This window comes from Gracilinanus agilis, chromosome 3 (assembly GCF_016433145.1).
Source record: "Gracilinanus agilis isolate LMUSP501 chromosome 3, AgileGrace, whole genome shotgun sequence".
Classification (NCBI taxonomy): domain Eukaryota; kingdom Metazoa; phylum Chordata; class Mammalia; order Didelphimorphia; family Didelphidae; genus Gracilinanus; species Gracilinanus agilis.
The window spans coordinates 505090004-505113395 of NC_058132.1; the positions used below are offsets into that span (position 1 = coordinate 505090004).

At 36.5% G+C, this 23392-nt stretch overlaps 1 protein-coding gene across 2 annotated transcripts in view; it reads left to right on the forward strand.

Annotated features, from left to right (window-relative positions):
- Nucleotides 1–23392, forward strand: part of GRTP1 (growth hormone regulated TBC protein 1) — an 83227-nt gene that overhangs the window by 26933 nt on the left and 32902 nt on the right. For both annotated transcript variants that reach the window (XM_044670507.1, XR_006505828.1), the window contains exons 3-5: nt 7291–7449; nt 12494–12618; nt 18095–18191. In XM_044670507.1, the coding sequence (XP_044526442.1) occupies nt 7291–7449; nt 12494–12618; nt 18095–18191 (381 nt within the window). The remainder of the gene's footprint in view (nt 1–7290; nt 7450–12493; nt 12619–18094; nt 18192–23392) is intronic.

The window sequence follows — 23392 nt, forward strand, 5'->3', positions numbered from 1 at the left end:
CCTAATTCCAGAGGTATCTCTCTAGACACTGCCCTTTATTGCCTCATTAGCAGAGGAGTATTTAATAAAAATGGTACCTTAAGGAAGATCATTTTGGCAACTGTACCAAAAGGCCAATTGGAATGGGAAAGAATTAGAAGCCTAAAGACTTAGTAGGAGGCTTGTGTAGTGATCCAGGTGTGAAATATGGAGGACCAAATTCTAGAAAGGATGCTGTGGAAATGGGAAAGAGAATATAAAGTTGAGAAATGCAGTAGGTCTGTGGGACTTAATGAAGGGATACAAAAGGGAAAAAAATTAAAAATAATAACAAAACCATGATTTAGGGGACCAATCAGAGAGTAGCCAATTTATCCAATTTGTCACAATGGATAAAGGATTTGGTGAGGAAGAAAATAATTTACCTTTTCAGTATATTCATTTTCAGTGGCAGGACATTCAAGTATAGGTAGACTTAGGCAAGTAAAGGGGATAGTACTGAGGAGTCTGACCAGGAAGAATAGAGAAAAGAAAACAAAGGAGAAAAAGAAGTAAGAGAAGAACCCAAAGTACTGAATTATGGAAGCCTAAAAAAAGGTTTCAAGAAAACCATAAAGTTATAAAGAATGAGGAGTTTAAAAAATCAATCACATTTGACAACAAGGAAGAATTGGTGACTTTTTGAGGGAAATATTTTAAGAGACTGAAGCCACATTGCAGGGGATTGGGGGAAAGTTTTAAGTAATGAGATATAACAGGAGTAAGTCAGGAGGTTTAAGAAGCTTATTCCTGATAGAAGACAAAAATAATAGGATGAGAGTTGAACAGGGTCAAGTAAATATTTTTCTATTTGTTGCTGTTTTTTAAATAAAGGAGTTATGGAAGCATTTAAACTAGAAGAGGAGGAACCGGTAGAAATGCCAAAGTGGGGGGGTGGGGAGGAAGAAATGCCAGAATGGGCAGAAGATTTAAATGGATACGTATGACCCTTTTTAGGACAGCAGTAAGCAAGGTATGGGCAGCACGAGAGCTGGCTTTTGAGACATCCTCAAAGGTAGTGATAATGTATGAAAAGATAGATGCTGAGGTTAAATTAATTATCATATCTTATTTTATAGTTTTATTATATAATATGTAAATATAATGTTACTATATTTTATTTTATAATATTACTATATCATATTTTATAATTTAATATAATTGTATAATAATATATTTTAAAAAGAGAAGTTGAAATGTTTAAGATTTTAAAATCTCATTTTTATTTCTTTTTTCCTTTACCAATCCTGTGATTTTATTGGTATAGGGACCTCCATGGTAAAGAAACTCCCTCTACCAATAAGATCAGTACCTGCTTGGCAACTCATAATTTGAGAAGTCATCTGAGACACTAAGGGAGTAAGTGGTTTGCTTTGGGCCACTCAGCCAGTATGTATCAGAGATGGGGTTAAAATCTAGACTTTCCTGACTCAGACTAACTCTCTACTACATACACCCCACAGAACTTCTCATCTTTTTTTTTTTTATTTAGTTTTTAAAATTTTTTTCCATGGTTATATGATTATTATTTTTTTTTTAACCCTTACCTTCCATCTTGGAGTCAATACTGAGTATTGGCTCCAAGGCAAAAGAGTGGTAAGGGTAGGCAATTGGGGGTCAAGTGACTTGCCCAGGGTCACACAGCTGGGAAGTGGCTGAGGCCAGATTTGAATCTAGGACCTCCCATCTCTAGGGCTGGCTCTCAATCCACTGAGCTACCCAGCTGCCCCCGGTTATATGATTCTTGATGTCTCCCTCCCCTTTCCCCTCTCCCCTCCAGGGTAAATTCCTGTATTATCACAGAGCTTCTCTTTAAAAAACATACCTCTGATTTTCACTTTGCCTTCCTTTTCTGAATATTTCCTTATTTACAAAGATTAAAAAAGAAAGAAGAAAAAAATCAGTTTAGCAAAACCAACTGACACAGCAAAGGAATTTGACATTATATGTAGTATTCTGTATCCAAAGTCTTCCTCTACCTTTGTAAAAAGGGATTGTATTTTTTTCTGAGATGCTAAAATATTGAAGAGACTCTATGACTCTTGAGATAAGTGAAGGTGAGAGATGAGGTTTTCTAAGAGGAGAGCAAATTTAAGGAGAGAAAGGGAAAAAAAGAAAAAAGGGAAAGGGTCCAACCTTTAATAATAATAATAATAATAATAATAATAATAGCATATATATCACTTTAAGAATTTTAAATTACTTTATATATATTATCTCATTTGATCCTCAAGAGAACCCTGTGAGATAGGTGCTACTATTTGGACTTTAGAACTAGACAATATTCCAAAAAGCAGAGACATCACCTTGTGAACAAAGGTCCGTTTGGCCAAAGCGATCGTTTTTCCAGGAGCGATAGTTGGACTAGAAGGAAAGCTGAGTGCCACAGAGTCAACACTTTGGAACTGGGATGCTAGAGAATAATTTTGAGGATCCTTTAGACAGCAAGGAGATCAAATCCATCTATACTTAAAGAAATGATCATTCTGTTTATTAGAAGTCAAATACTGAAGCTGAAGCTTACATACTTTGGCCCCATAATGAATGAGAAGACAGAACTCACTGGAAAAAGTCAGAGGGTTGAAATGACTTGTCTCTGCTCACACCTGGAGTAATCCAGATGCTGGATTTTCTTTGGCTTGAATTCAGGTTATCCCATTTCAGTTTCAGCTTTCCATTCTACTTGGTTGTACAAAGTTCCAAGCACTCAATGTAGAGCACTAGCCAAGGACTCAATCCCTAAAGCACTAATAAATTATCCTTGTCTAAGGGAAAGCTGAAACTGAGGTGGGCACAAGTTAAGGGACTGGTCAGTTCTTGTGCAGAATGGTCTCTGTCAAGTACTATGGGTTTTATTTTATTTTTTATTTTATTTTAATTTCATCCAACCATTTATTTGTTTGTTTGTTTGTTTGTTTGGGCTATGGGCTTAGAAGAGAAGGAACTGGTGATGAAAGGAAATGCTGGGTCAAAGGGGTTATCAGGTTAAGAAAAGTAAAAAATTTGAGTAAAAAATTTATATTAGTAAGAATGGTAAAAATAAAAACAAAAACAAGGGACTATGGTAAAGGTAGGTCATTATTGACTAGTCTCTAATGTTGAAAGGAAGGGTATCATTGGGTTGTTTAAAGGTTTCCCTGAAGATGGAACCATGAGTAGGGGTATGAGAGAGACCCTGGGGAAAGAAGTAGAGTCTGCACTGGAGGTGCCATGGGCAGTACCAGAGGACCTTGGAGGGGAGCAGTGGTCTTAAGCATACTGATAACTTGGTGGATGGAGAATGGAAAACAGGGAAGAGATAGAACTTCTCAGAACTTTTTTTGGGGGACAAGGGGGTCAGGAGGGGCAGGAGAATTTTTATTCAGACAGTAACTAACTAGGAAGCGTAGCCCAGCCTCTATTCCATGAGGGATTAGAAGGAACTGTTTGAGTTGGGAGGCAGGAAGAATTTAGCCTTTCTTTTTAAAAATGTATTTAAATTTTTAAAAAAACTTTTTTCCCCCAGATTACAGTCTGCTATTATACTGATATAGGAATAGTTTAGGTTAATCCATGTCTTTTAAGAATATTCTTTTATGAACTGAGCATATGGCACTGGCTCATATCAGGGGGCTTGAAGCTTGATGGGAAGGTCCTCTCTCTCTGTTGGTCTGTTATACTTAGTTGCTTTTTTGTTCCTAGGAAATAATATAAATGCAAGAAAAAGAAAGGGAAAGGGATGAACATTTATATACAGCATCTCCTAAGTGTCAGGTACTGGTTTTAAGTGTTTTTTTTTTTTAATAAATATTACCCCACTGGCTCCTCACAACAATCCTGCAAGGTAAGTATTGTTATCCATGTAGGAAACTAGGACAAAGTTGGTTAAGTGACTCACCTAGGGTCAAACAGTGACTAAGTATTAGAGGCTGAATTTAAATTCAGTTCTTCCTGACTCCAGGCCTATTGCTCTTTCCACTGAGCCATCTGACTGCTTCTAAATGAAAAGAACAACAAAATAATTTCAACTGGATGTGGGGTTTTGATAACCAAGCTTGGCTTCAAAGGAGAGAGAGAAGGGGGCACCTTGTCCCATTTCTTCTATGTGTATGGAACAGTGCATATAATTCAAACTTTTTGGAAATCTTGCTTGACTTTTGCTGATATTTCCTCCTCCCCATTTTTTGTTCCTATGTTAGTATTATGATATTCAGGAGGGAGGTTGTACCCCATCAGTGCCACTGTTACCTCAGAGCATGGAAGAGATGTCTTATTGTATTTTTATTTATTTTGAGAAATAAATTTTATATTAATAATTTATATCTTGTTTAATTTAATAAATAAAATGATAAGTAAATTGCAGTATATATTATTTAATTAAGTAAATAAATGGATAAAATTAAATTTTCTATGTGATACAGAATTTATATAATTTAATAAATAAAATGATAAAACAAATTACATTATATAAGATATGATTTACATATGATTTAATTTAATAAATAAAATGATAAAAACAAATTACATTATATATGAGATAATAATATATGAGTTACATATTATTTAATTAATAAATTGACAAATAAATAAAATCTAAGTCAGCGTGGAAGGTTTCAAGCTCTCCAAACTAAAGAATCAGACTTTTGATTCCACATTCAATGGGGGACTTTGGATCCGCAGAGAACCCTAATTATAGAGTAGACTGGCCTCCACTTACTTAGTGCTTTGCAATGAGTTTTGTCTTTTTATCCCTAGAAGGAGACAAAAGTATCCCTTCCTCTTATTTTTTTTAAACCTGTTTCTAGAAAACAGGACTGTGGCGAGTGCTTGTATTTCCTTTTTCTTTGACTTCCCTTATTTAAATATTTATGTGTCTGCTAGTGTTTTGAGTGTGTGTTCATAACAGATGCAGTGTGGTATCCAGGAAAGATGACTGGAATTGGAGACACAGACGTTCCAGTCAGATCCTGCCTTTGTCACTTATTAACTATTTATCCTTGAAAAATCACTTCACTGGGACAGCCAGGTGGCTCAGGGGTTAGAGAGCCAGGTCTGCAGACAGGACCTGGGTACAAAGCAGACATTTCCTAGCTAGATGACCCTGGGCAAGACACAACCTCCATTGCCTAACCCATACTGCTCTTTTATCTTGCAACTGAAACTTAGTACTGATTGTAAGACTTGTTAATGTTTTTAAATAGGTAAATGTTTGGAAAGGAAAGGAAAGGAAAAAGAGGGAAAAGAAAGGAAAGGAAAAAGGAAGGGAAAGGAAAAGAAAAAAGGGAAAGAAAGAAAAAGGAAAGGGAAAAGGAAGGAAAAGGAAAAGAAAGGGAAAAAAAGGAAAGTCAAGTCATTTAACCTCTGGGTTGCCAACTTCACATCTGATTTAATTTCAATGACTTTACTTTAAATCAATTCAATAACATGTTCCATGGCTGCTCTCATAGCAGCTTTGTTTTGAGAGCTCCAGAAAGCATTAAAAGGTAGAAAACAGGAACCTCCCTTTCAGGGAAGTGGCAGAGACAAGAAATCTCTGCAAACAAAAGGAGCAGAACCAGGAGAACCATATACACAGAGACTGATAAATTATGGCACAGTCGAATGTAATGGATTTCTCTACTAGCAGCAATGCAATGATCCAGGATGATGCAGAGTAATGTAGGAGAAAGACCGCCGCTGTCCACATCCAGAGAAAGAACTGTGGGAGCGGAAACACAGAAGGAAAACATGATCGATCACATGGTTTGATAGGGCTATGATTAGGGTTTTGGCGTTAAAAGATCACTCTATTGCAAATAGCAATAACATGGAAATAGGTTTTTGAACAATAATATATGTAAAACCCAGTGGAATTGCTTGTTGGCTCCAGGAGGCGGGGAGGGAGGAAGGGAAGGAAAGAACATGAATCATGTAACTATTGTAACCATGGAAAAATAGTCTAAATTAACTAATAAATACGTTGTTTGGTTTTTTTTTTTTAAAGAGAGAGACTTTTGCAGAGCAGCACACTTTATATTCAGAGGTGGGGGGTGGGAGTACATTGGGTTAGAGTGCTGAGGCGCAGGAGAGGCAGCACAACCCTGGGCGGTGGGTCTTATCAGCATGGATTCAGCGACTCTCCGGGTGACTCTCGAACCGAGTCCTAAAGAGAGAGATACAGCTGGTTGAAAATAGTATAAGGGCAGAGGAGAGAACAAAGAGCCCACTGCTTTGAGCTATGGCTTCCCAAGGGTTGGATCCTGTCTCCCAGCTTCCTTTAGACTTGGTCCACTTGCCTGCTTCTACAGGAAACCTTTTCCGATTTTCCCAGCTCCTTGCATCTTATTCTTATATTTGTCCATATTTCTTACAAGCCCCTCAGGGGCAAGGTTTATTTCATATTTTTGTTTGTTTTTAATTTAAAAATTATATCCTAAAAAAATATGTCCTCATCTTCCAACTTAGAATCAGTACTGTGTATTGGTTCCAAGGTAGAAGAGTGGGAAGGGCTAGGCATTGGGAGTGAAATGACTTGCCCAGGGTCACACAGCTAGGAAGGGTTAAACCCAAGACCTCCCTCCTCTAGGCCTGGCTCTCTATCCATTGAGCCACCCAGCTGCCCTTGTATTTGTATCTCCAATATCCAGCACAGTATCTGGCAAAGAGTAGATGCCTAATAAGTGTTTGATAATTGATGGATGTCTTGTGGTTTTTGACTTTTTATTAAAAACAATGACAAGACAAATAATAATGAATAATATGGAAATGGGTTCAAGTAATTTTATATATATATGTAAATATATATGTATATGTAAATATATATATATATATATATGTGTATGTATGTATGTATAACCGAGTGGAATTGCTTGCTTGTCAACTCTGGGAGAGGGGAGGGATGAGTGAATGGTGTCCGGTACCATTATAATTTTATATAAACATATATATGTATATATATATGTATATATACATATTATATATAATATACAATAGTGCATACTGATTGATTACTGACTACTCAGATAATTTGGCCGTGATATAAAATGTGTATTGCTTATTGATTCTGCATGTTTTGTGTCTAAAAGTATATAATTTTTGTATACAATTTTTAGCAAAGATATATCAGATTTTCATTGTCTTTAAACTTGTGTGCCAAGCACCAGAAACATTTGAGTTACACTATCATTTGATCTAAGGTCCCATTTTCTCTGGATTTCTATTTAGCCCTTGTCCTTTCCTTCCAAAACTTTTTTTCCCAAAAAATTTTTTCCCAAAATTTAGATATATATAGTAAATTGTATTTTCTTGTTTCAGTAAAGCGGTACATCAGAAAAGGGGTTCCCAATGAACACCGAGCATTTGTCTGGATGGCCACAAGTGGAGCCCAGGCCCAGATGGACCAGAACCCAGGATACTATCGGAAACTACTTGAAGGAGAAAGAAATGACAACCTGGTGGAAGCAATCAAGACAGGTGACATCCTCATCATTCCTACCCTTGACTGAAGGCAGGCAGACTGGGCAGTATCCTCTGGGACAGCAAGCTCCCAGTTTGATTCTTGCTTAATTAGACTTAGTACTAGCTAATGAAATGATATTGAAGATCAGCCATTTGTTCTTAATTTGAAAATGGAGCTCACTTAAGAAAATGGCGGTGGTGGTTCATGAGGGAGAAATGAATAGGCGTCAGCGTGGTAGAGAGTCAGTGTCAGACTCAGGAAGACCTATGGCTCTAGGTAAGGTCTTTAACTTCTCAGGGCTCTAGATTACCTTTAGATTCAAAATGGCAGAATGGGTAAGGATTTGTATTGGAAGAAGAAGTCCTTCCCTAGGTGATAAATATCCAGGTAGTATCTAATAAAATAATAAATAATCCCATTAATTATTTAAAAATTTTGTTTTTATTAAATTTTTATTATACTATTATACATAAAACATAATAATATAATAAATTAAAATGTATCAAACTTACTGGTTTTAGAATTATATTTATTATTAATTATTATTCAATTAAATTAAGAAGGCTTAGGTTCAAATTCTCCCTCGGATACATACTGTTTGTGTGACCCTGGACAATTTTTGCAATCCTTCAGTGCCCCCAGGCAACCTTTTAAGACTATAAACAAGTGAAGTGAGGAATGTCCTCAGTGAGTGTAGAAAGGGGAGAGGGGAGTGGCCTGAGTGCTCTGCTCTCCTCCAGCTCTGCTGCCTGTGAGCCTCCCACCTTACTGTGAGCTCTCACTGGCTGCTGGGCAGAAGGGCGGTGATATGAAAAAATATTCTCAGGTGCCCTGGAGAGGGGGAGGGGAACAGCTCCGCCTGAGTCCCTCTGCCTTTCTAGTAACCAATTAGAGGGGTGGGAGGGATAAGGGTGGCTTGTGTGTCCACGGAGAGCACTCTGTGTGCCATCTTTGGCACCCGTGCCATAGGTTCGCCATCACTGCTCTAGAGTAAGTTCCAAAAAAGGTTGATTTTCCTAGGTTTTTATTGGTGTCTTTCTTTTCCATCTGTTATCTATTCATCTTCACATTATCTTAGGATTGGTTGCTATTAAAATATTAATGGAAGATGAATCTTAGCATTTGGTTTTCTCATTTTATATGGAAGAATCAATATTTTTCAAGGCTTTACACAATTCAAGTAACAGGATATGAGAGTTTAAAAGGCTGAACTAAAATCATAAATAGTGATATTTTAGAAGTAACTGGCCAATAGGACTTTGTGATCCTGGACAAGTCACTTAGCCCTTTTTGCTATGCTCTTGCCCTTCTGTCTTAGAGTTGTTACCAAGTCAGAAAACAGGGTTTAAAAAAAAATAGAATAGAATAAATGGTGGCTATCATTTAAAAAAAAAAAGAATAAATGGTGGCTATCATTTAAAAAAAGAATAAATGTCAGCTATCATAAAAAAATAGAATAAATGGTGGCTATCACTTTAGAAAAAGAATACATGGTAGCTATCATTAAAAAAAAAAGAATACCTTTCTGGTTGAGAGAACTTTTTAAAAAAAATCACATCTTTTACTATGTCTATGTACTTTTGAGATAGTTCTGTCTCTTAGATCTTAACATTTTTGAGAGAACTTAAAATGTAGACCTATCAGATTTAATGTTTTATTGGCAATCAAATCAACTTTTAATTATGAGTTCAGAAGAACCTGTAATTATTCCAAAATTGTATGTTCCTTGGATATGAGACTTTGGTCCAGTGTGTCCTTTATTGCAGTAGCTCCTGGTCCTGTGATCATGTCATGACTTCTTTCTACAGCCCTTGGAGCTCAAAGTTCAGAGAATCTCCCCCTGAGGGCCATCAAGCTGCCGCTGACCAGGCATTTTGGTAGATGATTGTCTCCAAGTTTCAGAATTCTTGGTCCACTGAGGTCAGTCCAGAACAAATGTACCAGCTAAAGGTCTCTGAGCACAAGTGGCAGCTGACTCCCTAGATAACCAGCGCTTGGCTGTGAATCCCTCATCATGGCTAAAACTGCTCATTCTGAATTTAGAAGAATAAACAAGGTTTGGGGAAGAATGATCAGACTGGAAAAACAGAATGGGATGTTCTTGTTGTTTTAAACTCATCTGGTCCTCTTTCTCTTGGGCCATATTGACATTAAATTAACACTAAATTAAATGAAAACCCAGAGTAAGTATGGCATAATTACAGGCCATGGTATAGAGAAGGACTTCATGTCATAGATTTTATATTTTCTATTTATATAAAGATCATAGGATGTTAGATTTGGAAACCTCAGAAATCATCTGATTCAACCTCCTCATTTTATAGATATGGATACGAAATGACTTGGCCATATTGACACTCATAATAAATGGGAGAATTGGGATTTCAACCCAGATCCTATAACTTTAAACCCATCGCTCTTCCATTTTTTTCCATGCTATGGCTTTGCAAACATATATTTCTTAAAACATGAAGATGACATCTCCATTCCTCAGTGAATAAAGTTCACTCCCATTTAACATCCATAACTTTCCTTGTGAAGTTATACTTATATACTCTCTGGATATTTTTTATTTGATGGTTCTGAATAAGGAAGAAACCTGATACAACCTAATAAGTTCTGAAATTGGGAGAGCTGACTTTACTGACACTTTCTGCATGACCATGGCAAGTCATTTAAACTATGTGCCTTTGTTTTAGGATTAACTAATTATTATTTATTAATTTTTATAATCATTATTATCGATAAATTTGTCGATTTATTATAACAATGTTATAGTTTTATGTTGTATTATATGATAATACATAAATATATTATATAAATTTTTAATATAAATAATATAAAATTAATTAAATTGGGGAGATCCCTTTCCAACCTTCCTCTTGAAGGGGGGTCATAGGTGTTACATATTGGCTAAATTTTTCAGATTTTTTTCAATACCATAATCAATTGTGCTGATCATTTTTTCCTCTTTAAAAAATACCATTTATTTAATAGGATGACTTTTGAGGATACAAAGGGAGAGAATGCTGGGATAACTAGGATGATATTAAATAATTTTTTTAAATAAATTTTTTAAAATGAAAGATTTGGACTACATGGCCTCTGGTCCCTGTCTACCTCTAGAACTATGACCTAAAGTTCTGATTTTCATATAAAATTGTCAGTATCCATTATGATTACCATCTATTTTGTCATTCAGTTGTGTTTGACTCTTTGTAATCCCATTTGGGATTTTCTTGGCAACAATCCTAGATGGTTCACTGTTTCCTTCTCCAGCTTGTTTTACAGAAAAGGAAACCAAGGCAGACAAGAAGAACTGACTTGTTCCTGGTCACACAGCAGATGTCTAAGGCTAGAACTGTCTTCCTGACTACTGGCCTGGTGCTCTATCCACTGTACCACCAAGCAACCCAAAATAGTGGAATAACCATAAATAGTGAAATAGCAAACATTCATTGTTTTAAATGAGTTTCTGCCCCCAGATTTGGAGAGGGGAGAACATAATGTTGATATTGAACTTGAATTCTCACTTCTCCTGTACAAAATTAACATTTCAGAATCAATTTAAAAATGTTGCTGCTTATTTTAGTAATGTCAGGCCAGTCACAAGACAATAGTTCTAAAAAAGCCATTAAAATGTCAGAACTTTACAGAATTATTGTCAATGTAGAGTGAATCAGAGAGAAAGATGATGTGGTAATGAGAATCATTGCTGAGAGATATTGGAATATGAGAGATACTAGAATGATGGAGGAAGCAGGGGACCATCAGCAGGAAGAGAGTGGGGAAAAGAGGCTTTTTTTTTTTTTTTTTTTTTCAAAAAGAGGCTTCAGTAAAGGTTACACAATGTAAGTCAGGTTAATGCCTTTCATTTAATTTAGATTTTAAAAATATTTTTATTGATTCTTTCTTTACCTTGATTTCCATATATTCTCTCCCCTCCCACCCAAAGACCCATCTCTTGTAACAAAGAATAAAAACAAAAGGAAAATAAAAATTCAGTCAACTAACCATGAATAAATTGGATGTGTCTGACAATATGTAAAGTATTCCCTAAATATAGTCTCCAACCCTTAATTCCACCCTTGCAAAGAAGTGGAGAGAAAGGTTTGCATTCCATTTCACTTAATTTTGTTCATCTATTTCTATATTTCTGAAAGAAGTCTCAATAATCTTCCCCTTTTTCTGAACTGGCAGAATTACGATTTCTTTCCAAATTGCAGACAAAAAAAGGTTTTAGACTGTTATCCTTCATAGCCTTTAGAGTTAAACCTCCTCTTTAAATGAGTGTGCTTTCATCTTTAATCATGAGAATAACTTGAAAAGGAGAAGCACATTTATGTTAGTGGGAAGAGAGTGAGGTATGGTGAGGAGGAGGAAGAAGTGGCTTAGTCATAGAGGGAGATGGGGAGGGGATGAGGTAAAGTCCTGCCACACTCTTGACCACTTTATTTTCTCATACACAACCTTATGACCCTCCAGTCCAGGACGCCTTCAGATGCGAGGACCCAGAATCCCATTCCTGTCCTACTTCGTGGCTTCCCTGCAAAGGGCCCCAGACGTTGCAGCTCGGAATTGCAGCAGATAATGGAGCCCACATTTCTGGCTTCCCTAATGGTCCTTTGGCAACCCAACTTTCCACCCCCATCACTAGCCTCAGCAAAACACATGAAATGTGTTCATTTCTTTGCTGATTTGAGAGAATTGGTTCATAGAAGCCAACAACACAAAAGGAAGTTAAGTCTTTATGAATCCAATCATAAAGAAATTGTTGCTCCATTTTGAAGCTTTTCGGGATTATAAATATCTCCCTTCTTCAAGAAGAGGTTATGGGTTAATTAAATCCTAACGAAGCACAAGAACATTACAGGACGGGGTCCTGAGCATTCCCTGTAGGTCTAGACACTCCATCATTCTACAGGCATGTTTTTATCTGTCTCCCATTCACATCTTCCTTTTCTTCTTCTTTTTTTTTTTTTTTGTAATGACTTTTTAAAAATTTCTTTTTTGATTAATAAAGAAAATTCCTCTTGTTCTTCTCATAAACATCCACAGACATGAACAGGACATTTCCAGACAACGTAAAATTCAGACGGACTGCCAATCCCTGCTTACAACATACCCTGTACAATGTCTTGGTAGCGTATGGACATCACAACCAAGGTGTAGGATATTGCCAGGTAAGAACAGTCTGAGCTACTTTAAATAATTTTATTACATAATTGGAAAAAGGAAAGCTGTGAGTATATTAAACATTCAGAGCTATGTTCCTTATAGAGATGTAAATTCACTATTTTTGACATAGAGGGAATTTACTCCTGGGAATCAGGTGAGACATACTTAGGAACTTTGACTCTGATATTTACTAGATATATAACTGAGGAAGTCATTTCACTTTTTTAGACCTCAGTTTCTTCATCTGTAAAAAGGAAAATTGATTGTATTTACCTCATAGAATTATTATAAGGCTCAAATGAGATGTGTGTTACACCCCTGGCAAGGTTGGGTCCCTAGAAAGGTGGTTATTACTACTCTGAGAAATCTAGGCTGAGGATGTATAATATCCACAGGGAATAACCCTATGGATGGCTGCCCTGAATACCAGCTCACTAACCCTTACTCTGGTGTACTTTGCCTTAGTGAACCAATAAACTGATTTCTTTAGCAAAAGCATTATTTGCTTAAATCATATAGCAAAGACAATAATTAGAAAACATTTACCCCAGAATGGGGGGTACACTTTCCTATAAAAATATCCACATAAAAACATACACACACACACACACACACACACACACACACACAAATACCCACAAAAATCCAAGAGCAAAAAGAGTAGGCACTGGAGGCATAAGGATAATGGAGACAAGTGGAGGAGACTCATGTGGAGTTTGTTCCAACTCATTCTGTTGTTAGTTGGGCTGGCTTTCTGCAGGGCTGACTTCTTTTTTTTTTTTTTTATTTGAAAAAATTTATTTAATTAATTTAGAATATTTTCCCATGGTTACATGATTCATGTTCTTTCCTTTCCTTCCTCCCACCCCCTTCCCATAGCCAACAAGCAATTCCACTGAGTTTTACATGTATCATTGATCAAGACCTGTTTCCATATTATTAATATTTGCATTAGGGTGATTGCTTAGAGTCTACATTCCCAATCATGTCCCCATCAGCCAATGTGATCAAATAATTGTTCTTCTTTTGTGTTTCTGCTCCCACAGTTCTTTCTCTGAATGTGGTTAATGTTCTTTCTCATAAGTTCCTCAGAATTGTCCTGGATCACTGCATTGCTGCTAGTACAGAAGTCCATTACATTTGATTTTACCACAGTGTATCAGTCTCTGTGTATAATGTTCTCCTGGTTCTGCATCAATTCCTGGAGGTCTTTCCAGTTCACATGGAATCCCTCCAGTTCATTATTCCTTTCAGCACAATAGTATTCCATCACCAGCAGGGCTGACTTCTTGCAGGACAGTCTCTGCTGGACATGCAGCTTAGTTGCTTTTCCTAGGGGTTCTGTGTGTGGTCTGGAAGGTTGGGTCAAGCAGGTCACTCAGTGGATGTGTCGGCTTCTCACCAGTCTCCACTGCTGTAATTGTCCATGTTCTTCTTAGAGCCCAATATCTCTGGTCAGTGGTCTTGCCTTTACTGCTCTTCTGCCTTGGAATCAATACTTAGCATTTATTCTAAGATGGGAGATAATTTTTTTAAAAAATTGATACTAAAACAGAAAGTAAAGGTTATCCAAAAAGCTATATTTATAGAAATTTTGAGCAAGGAAAAATATTATTATATATTAAAATAAAATAATCATGTTAAAATATTAAAAATAAAATTATATATTAAAATGTTTAAATGTTTAAAATTTGAGATTAACATTTCAAAATAAGTCACTATTTGGTACTTCCTTAAAGTGTTCCCCTGAGATCAATTTATTCCTCCTTTCTTAATGGTGAATCAATGGAGGAGAAGGATCATTGAATAGCACCACCACTTTTAGGGGCAGGGAGGCAAGAATTAAGTTGGATTTACCACCTCAATCCATTTCCCACAATTTATATATTTTCATATTTCAAACAGAGAAAAGTCTGGAAAGAGCTTTTAGATCTGAGGGATATCATTCTTATTTGAGCTAAGAAGGTTTTCATACATTTCCAAAATACATAATTGAGTTATTCATCTCTCACAGCCTTTCAACTTTCTACATGATGTCTTCTCACTTTTACCTTTTGATGTCTCTTAATTTTTAACCTCTGAAGACCTTCATGATTTTTCTGGTCTCACTGGAGGTCCACCTCTCCCTTACAAGCATGTAAAATGCTTCATAAACTCTAAAACATTATTAGTTATAATTTTTTAAGTATAATGTGAATTGACTTTTTTGTAATTGAATTAAAGCATTAAATTAAATTAAAGAATTAAAGTATTCACCTATCTTCTATACAATCCTGGAACAGAGAGGATGAAGAAAAATGATTTGTGATAATATTATCTCATCCTCATTTTTTTGATATTTATACATAACGATCTTAATGACATTTATATATAAAATGATAATAGGATGAGTCTTGCTATTCTTTTTTTAACTTTTTAATTTTTTAAATTACATATAGAAACAATTTAACAATTGTTATCTGACATTTTGTGATTCAGATTCTCTCCTTCCCTTCCTTCTCTCTACTCTTCCCAGGCAGGAAATTCTTGCTATTATTCTTTTATGTTTCTGTTATTCCTCAGATTGTTACATGGGTAGATAAAATGACTGCTTCCTATAATTGAATGAAAGGCTCTATCTTGGTATTATTCTTTTATGTTCTGGCCTTGGAGTTAGGAAGACCTATGCTGAAATCCAGCCTGATACCCTTACCAGCTATGTCTACCTGGAAAAGTCATTCAATTGCTGTCTGCCTCAATTTCCCTACCTGTAAAATGAGCTGGAGAAGGAAATGGCAAACCACTTTGGCATCTTTGCCAAGAAAACTCCAAATAGGGCTATGAAGAGTCAAGTGACACTGAAAATGACTGAACAACCAAAATACTAGCTAATATGATCCAAATTGTTAAATAGGTGGATAAAATGGCTGCTTTTTCATAACTGAAAGAGAATATTAGAACCTAAGAGAGTTTTCTGTAGGCTCAGTAAAAGTATGTTCAGGACAAGCTGCAGACAGAATAGCAGGGATGACGTCCTCATCCCACACGGTTTTGTTATTATTACTAGCAAAGCTAACATTTTTAAAGCACTTTAAAATTTCATCTTGTTCTTGGTTTTCAATGCACATTTGCATGAATTTGCAAGAAAAAAAGATGGGGAAAATGTCCTTCACAGTGATCTACTTGGAAAGTGGTTTCTGTCTGGAAAACACCTACTTCTTACACCTAATGGAGTTGTTTGAGTCAGAAACCATCTACCTGCATGGTAGGTGTTTTTTATTGTCTGCTTTTTTTTCTCTACGAAAATCCTTTTTCAGTTAATTTGTGGTCTAGAGAGCAAAGGTCAAAACACCATGCTAGAAAAAAAATCAGGAGAGTTTTAAGGTGTGGGCCAGTCCAGCTTTCCAAGCTTCTGTGCCTCGTCGGCCCAGAAACACTTGCCTTCTGGAATGTTTTCCAAAGAGTCATCTTTTGTGCCCACTCTGTGAAAGCATCCAACAGGCTCCCGTCACCATGGTTGCAGGCATCCAGCTATCTGCTGTCATGAGAACTGAAAAGCAGCTTTTGAGATTTTGAGGGCTTCGTGCATCAGAGAAAGCCAGACTGGATCAAAGATTTTTGCAAAGGGATAGTGACGGAGAGCTAAAAGGGCTTGTGGGCTCCATCTAAAATGCAGAACTACAAGATGGCTCCAGAAACTTGCTAAATAATTTAGAGCTGAATGGGGTTGATTTTAATTAACTTCGTGACTCCAGTCTGAACATTGCTTTCCCTTGTGTCTGGACACAGTCTGGGGAACCGAAGATCCATTTAGTTGTCTGTCATCACAGATTAATTCAGGGGGGAAAGGAGGAAGGAGAGAAAAAATACAGGAGAAAGGAATGAAATGAGAGATGGCCTTTTGAAAAGGCCAGCATCAAGCAGCGGTGCTGGTTATCTATCACTGCATCTAAATAATTCACAGGATTATATTTTTATGCATTCTTTTATATACATGTAAGTACTGGCCAAGGACTATTGTTCTTCTTAGACTTGATTAGACTGAAACCTTATCTTTTATTACCAAGTCTTATTTGTTTTTTTCTACAACAAATCCTGGTTCTGTATTTATAGTGTTTTGATCCCCAAATTCTCCTTTAAATTTCTGTCAATCATTATAGCTACTTTTCTTAATATACTTTTTCCTATGTCTGCTCTTTTATTTCCATCTGGATTTTAACCACCTAGGATATTTTATGCTCTGCAATAATTTTTATGTCTTCAATGATGCAGGTATCCCAAAAGATTAAAGACTTTTGAGATAACCTGCATATTAGATTATGGTTTGGAAAAACCTGTTGTAAGTTATGTGATTTCTTCCCTTAGACTGTTATTGAGTTATGAAAATTATTATTTTTTTCTTTTTTAAACCCTTACCTTCTGTCTTAGAATTGGTACTAAGTTTCAGCTACAAGGCCAAAGAGAGATAAGGAGGGAGGAGGGAAGAAGGGAAGAAGACAAAATGATTCATGTAACTTCAGAAAACTTACGTGGAAATTTGTTATTACTATAAAATAATGATAAAAATAAATTTAAAAAAAAAAAGAAGAGAGGTAAGGACTAGCCAGTTGGGATTAAGTGACTTGCCCTGGGTCATACAACCAGAAAGTATCCAAGATTTAAACTCAGGTCTTCCTGACTCCAGACCCTCAAAACAGTTTTATTAAATATCCTTTCCTCCATTTCCCACTTCTTTCCAGTGATCATCAAAACTATATGGTACTACCGGTGGAAATGTGCATTGGCCATGGGTGGGGGGAGAGCGAGGGGTGAAGGGGAAAGTAGAAGCATGAATCATGTAAGCATGTTAAAAATGAATATTAATAAATGTTTAAAAAAAAACAAAACTATATGGTACTGGCTTAGGGATAGAAGGGCAGATCAGTGGAATAGACTTGGGGGAAAATGACAGTAGCAAGATAGTGTTCGATAAACCCAAAGAGCCCAGTTTTTGGGACAAGAACCCACAATTTGACAAAAACTGCTAGGAGAATTGGAAAACAGTATGGGAGAAATTAGGCTTAGATCCACATCTTGCACCGTGTACCAAGATTAACTCAGAGTAGGTAAATGACTTAAATATAAAGAGAGAAAGCATAAACAAATTAGGTGAACGTAGAATAGTATACCTGTCAGATCTATGGGAAAGGAAGGAATTTAAGACCAAGCAGGAGACAGAGAACACTACAAAATGTAAAATGAATAATTTTGATTATATTAAATTAAAAAGTTTCTGCACAAACCAAAAAAGACTTTATCCTTGATTGTAATTCATAACCAACTAACACAGAATGCTAATAGCTTCCATTTCCACTTTATTTTTATTATAATTATTATTTCCATCCCTGGAGTATTATATTTATTCAATCAAGCAAGATAAACTGGAAATGAGTCTTTGATGGGGACTTTCAGAATACTTGAAAGCCCATTCTGAATTTCTCTTCATTGTTCTTTCCATTTTAGGGAATGAATTTCCTGGCAGGATATCTACTCCTCATCACAAAGAGCGAAGAGCAGTCCTTTTGGTTGTTGGATGCTCTTGTGGGAAGAATATTGCCTGGTATGTTCAAAACTCTTTTTCCTGTGTTGGCTTATCTGCCAGGCATCAGTTAGATTTTTTTTTTTCTTTTTGGCAGAGCCAATGAGTCACCATTTAACTAAAACAGAGTTCAGTGGTTTGGGAGTTAAAGTTTATAATCTTATTGCAATTCAGTTAGAAGTGGGAAAAATATTGAATCAGATTGTTTTCAGATAGAGCAGATGAGCATTTTTTGGGTACTTGATACAGTTTATTCTCCTCTCATTTCAGATCCCAGTGGTAGACTAAGACCATACACTTGGATCATCTGTTATTCAATCTGTGCCCATTATTAATGAAACTTCAAGGGATGGATTGGATCTCTTGTTAAGCTATATTCTAGCCATTAAAAAGGATGTGAGATGTTTACTTGTTAATGTATTCTTAGACACTGCCAAAAAAGAACATTAAATTTTTTTTTAATTATTTTTTTTGCTGGAAGAATTCCCAAACTTTTTTTTTAATTTTAATTTTTTAAATTTTTTTTCATGTTCACATGATTCATTTTCTTTCCCTCCCCTCTTTCCTTCCCCCTCCTGGAGTCAACAAGCAATTCTGGACTTTTTTTTTTTTAATCCTTCTGTCTTAGAGTCAATACCGAGCATTGGTTCCAAGGCAGAAGAGCAGTAAGGGTTAGGCAAAAAATTACTTATCCAGGGTCACACAGCTAGGAAGTATCTGAGGCCAGATTTGAAGCCAGGTCCTTCTGACTTTGGGCTTGGATTTCTATCCACTGTGCCACCTAGCTGCCCCTCCTCTCTTAAAAAAAAAATCAAATTAATTAATTTTTTTTCTTTGAAAAGCAGTTTCCAGTGTTATTTATTGATATATTGTCTCTTTACTTTCAGTTTTGTTAATTTTTATTTTGATTGTCAGGCTTTCCATTTTGGTGTTTAATTGAAGTTTTTAATATTTTGATTTTTGAGGGGTTTTAGTTACATGTCCAGTTCATCAATATGTTCTTTCTTTTGTTGATAAAAGTATTTAGAGATTTAAATTTTCCTTTAAAATCCATGTTGAGGGAAGGGTAGTTCAGTGGATTGAGAGCCAGACCTAGAGACAGGAGGTCCAGGGTTCAAATCGGGCCTCAGATACATCCTAACTGTATGACCCTGGACAAGTCACTTAACCTCCATTGCCTAGCCCTTACCACTCTGCCTTGGAACCAATACACAGTATTGATTCTAAGATGGAAGGTAAGGGTTTAAAGAAAAAAATAAAATATTCTTTGCCTTACTCGAATTGTGGTATACTATCTCAATAGTGTCATTATCTTTAATGAAATTATTTGTTATCCCTGTTAATTGTTCCTTCACATACCAATTCTTTGGAGTTTAGTCATTTAGATTATAATTCATTTTAATGCTTTATTCAGTGGCCTATTATTAAATGTGATATTTGTGCATTGTATTCAGAAAATGATAGTATGTGATATTTATGCTTTTCTGTATTTATTTCTGAGTTTTTCTGTCCTAATTCATAGTTTTTGTAAAGGTACTCTGCATAGCTGAGAAATATATATAATTCTTTCTATTCTCATTCAGTAATCTCCAGAGTTCTAATATATCTAATCATTCAAAAATAAATTCAGGTCTTAACTTTTTTTTTTTTTAAACCCTTACCTTCTGTCTAAGAATCAATTGATTCTGAAGCAGAAGAGCAGCAAGGGCTTGGCAACTGGGATTAAGTGATTTTTCCCAGGGTCACATAGCTAGAAATGTCTTTCTTATATTTTTTCTTCTTTTGTTTAAATTTCAAAAAAAATTTAAGCCCTTACCTTCTGTCTTAGAATCAATATTTTGCATTGGTTCCAAAGCTGAAGAGGGCTAAGGGTTAAGCAGTGGGAGTTAAGTGACTTGTCCAGGGTCACACAGCTAGGAAGTATCTGGGGTCAGATTTGAACCCAGGACCTTCCATCTCTGGACCTGGCTCTTGATCCTCTTTCTTATATTTTTTGTTGTTGGATTTTGTCTGCCTCTGAAAGAGAATCACATTGAAATCCTTTATTATATTATTATTATTATTATTATTATTATTATTTTAATCCTTACCTTCTGTCTTAGAATCAATACTAAGTATTGGTTTCAAAGCAGAAAAGCAGTAATGGGGGTTAAGTGACTTGCCCAGGGTCACATAGCTAAGAAGTGTCTGGGGTCTGATTTGAACCCAGGACCTCCCATCTCTAGGCCTGGCTCTCAAACCACTGCTGCCCCATGCAGACTGCCATTAGTATAACTTTGCTATCTGTGTTACCCTGTAATTAATTTAGCTTTTCCTTTAGGTATTTGCCATTTGGTGCATATATGTTAAGTATTTTTATTTATTCATCATCTATGCTACTTTTTAGTATAACGTAGTTTCCCCAGTTTAGCTCTTTTGACAATTTTTGCTATTGCTTTGTCTAAGATCACATTTGTTTCCCTGGATATCTTTAATTCAACTAAAGCACAATCAATTTTGCTCCAGTCCCTTATTTTTAGTTCTTTGAAAGTCTTTATGTTTCAAGAATATTTCTTATAAACAACATATTATTTGATTCTGCTTTCTACATTATTCTGCTGTCTTCCATTTTATAGGTGAATTTATCTTACATTCATAATTATGATCACTAATTGTGAATCTAGTTTTCTAATTTTCTCATATTTTTTTCCTCTCCTATCATTAAGAAGTTTTCACGGTTTGAGTCTGCCTGCCAGATAATGTCCCAGACTTCTGGACAGCAAACCAGACATGCTTTAGAAGTATAGCTTGGTAGTAGGAAGATATTAGACTCACCTCCCCTAACATCAGCAGAATTCCCAGAGTCAAGAATAGAACAGTGATTAGCAAGAGAATTGGATTTCATTCCAGGCCAGCTGAATTCTGAACTAAGTTGAGGCAGAGGCAGTTATAGAATAAAATCAATTAACTGTAAATAGGATCAATTTTTAAAATGATACAGCATCAATTTTAATTGTCTCAATACTTTACATTTCCTTCTACTTTAATATTTTGACTTCGTTTTATTATTACCTTCTTGTATCATGGATTTGTTAACCTGCCTGGTACATTCTCATAATTAGAGATTCTCTTATTTGGTTAAAGTTTTGTACCTCTTGTACTAAATTATTAATTTTTTTTCAAGTCTTTCCTCTAAAACTCTTATTTCCATTCCATTTCTTTTTTTTTTTTCTAGTTCTTTCATTTCATTTGTACCATTAAAAAACAAACAAACAAACAAAATCCTTACCTCCCATCTTAGAATCAATATTGTGTTTTAGTTCCAAGGCAAAAGAGCAGTAAGGGCTAGGTCATGAGGATTAAGTGACTTGCTCAGGGTCATATAGCTAGGAAATGTCTGAGGTCAAATTTGAACCCAGGACCTCCCATCTCAAGATCTAGCTTTCTTCCCACTGAGCTACAAATTTGTGACATTTTAAAACTTAAATTTTTTTTACTTCCATTCTTCCAGGTTCTATTTGATCTTGTGACAAAGTAATGTTTTCCTGTGAGGCTTTGCTGATATGTCTTTGTCCAGGTTTGTCTGTTGAGCATCTGTCACAAGAGTAACTCTTTATCATGGGAAACTTTTTTGTTGTGGCCTATTTTTTCTTTTCCAGCCTTAATTCCTCAATTGGAGTTTTGTATTAAGGCCAGGTTTTGTATCCTTCTGGAGAGACCATGAGGGCTTTTTTAGGTCCTATTTTGGGGCTGTTTGGTAGTTTCTGGAACCCACTACCCCATTCTCTAGGGACCGAGTGCTGTGTCATCCAACAATCACCGGAGATACTCGGGTCAAGGCCCTGCAAACTTTTATGTACCCGAATCACTTTGCAAATTCCTGTTCCTAGTTTGGGTCTGGCTAACACAAGTGTAGGCTTGCCCCTGGTTGGAACAAGTCCCAGCTTCTGTCCTCTAACTAGAGAATATTCACATTTGGAGCAACAGAACTGCCTGCTTGCTATTTAGTCACTCAGCTACCATCCTGAGAATGGGCTAGACCTGAATCCACAGGGTGATTGCCATGCTGCTGCTGTCTGATTCTCTTCCTGACCTTTGTCCAGTGCCCATCCTCAGGAGAGGTCTGAGACGGATCCTAGGAGGGGTGACTTCTCTTTGCCCTAGAACCCAGCTTCAGGTCAGCCCCCTGCCTAACCCCAGGCTGCTTCCTAAGTCTGCATGGTGTCTCTGACCCATTTCTGAGGCCATGGAGGCATTGGCTCCTGTCCCTGAGCCCTGCAAGATCCACGGGGTCACTACGACCACTCCTTGCCCAGGAATGCAGCCTCTGGTTGGGCTCAGAGGCTCCTTCTAAATCTTAGCTCTCTGGCTCTGTGGAGTCAACAAACTTTTCTCTGGCTTCTCTGCCTGCTCCCAAGACTGGAGCATTGACTTGGTGTGATTTTCCCCTTTGGGTTTCCCAATCACTACTTGATGTGGTCTTCTACTTAGATATTTATTGGGGGCAATGATGGAGACAAGGCTGGGCTGAGCTGTTTCCTTTCTTGGTCTCTCTCTTCCTGACTATTTCTTGACCACTTATCAGGAAGCACTATGACTAGAAGATGCTTAACTTAATTTTCATCTGGAGTTCTACTTAGATATTTTTGGGAGGCAGTAATGGAGAGAAGCCTGGGCTAAGCTGTTTCCTTTCTTGGTCCCTCTCTTCCTGACTATTTCTTGACCACTTATTAGGAAGCACTATGACTAGAAGATGCTTAACTTAATTTTCATCTGGGGTTCTAGTTAGATACTTATCAGGGGCAGTGAAGGAGAAAAGGCTTTTTCTGCATCATCTTGGTCCCTCTCTTCCTAACTACTTCTTGACCACTTATCAGGAAGCACTATGACTAGATGCTTAACTTAATTTTCATCTGGAGTTCTACTTAGATATTTTTTGGGGGCAGTGATGGAGAGAAGCCTGGGCTGAACTGTTTCCTTTCTTAGCCCCTCTCTTCCTGACTATTTCTTGACCACTTTATTAGGAAGCACTATGACTAGAAGATGCTTAACTTGACTAGAAGATGCTTAACTTAATTTTCACCTGAAGTTCTACTTAGATATTTTTTGGGGGCAATGATAGAGAGAAGCCTGGGCTGAGCTGTTTCCTTTCTTGGTCCCTCTCTTCCTGACTATTTCTTGACCACTTATTAGGAAGCACTATGACTAGAAGATGCTTAACTTAATTTTCATCTGGGGTTCTA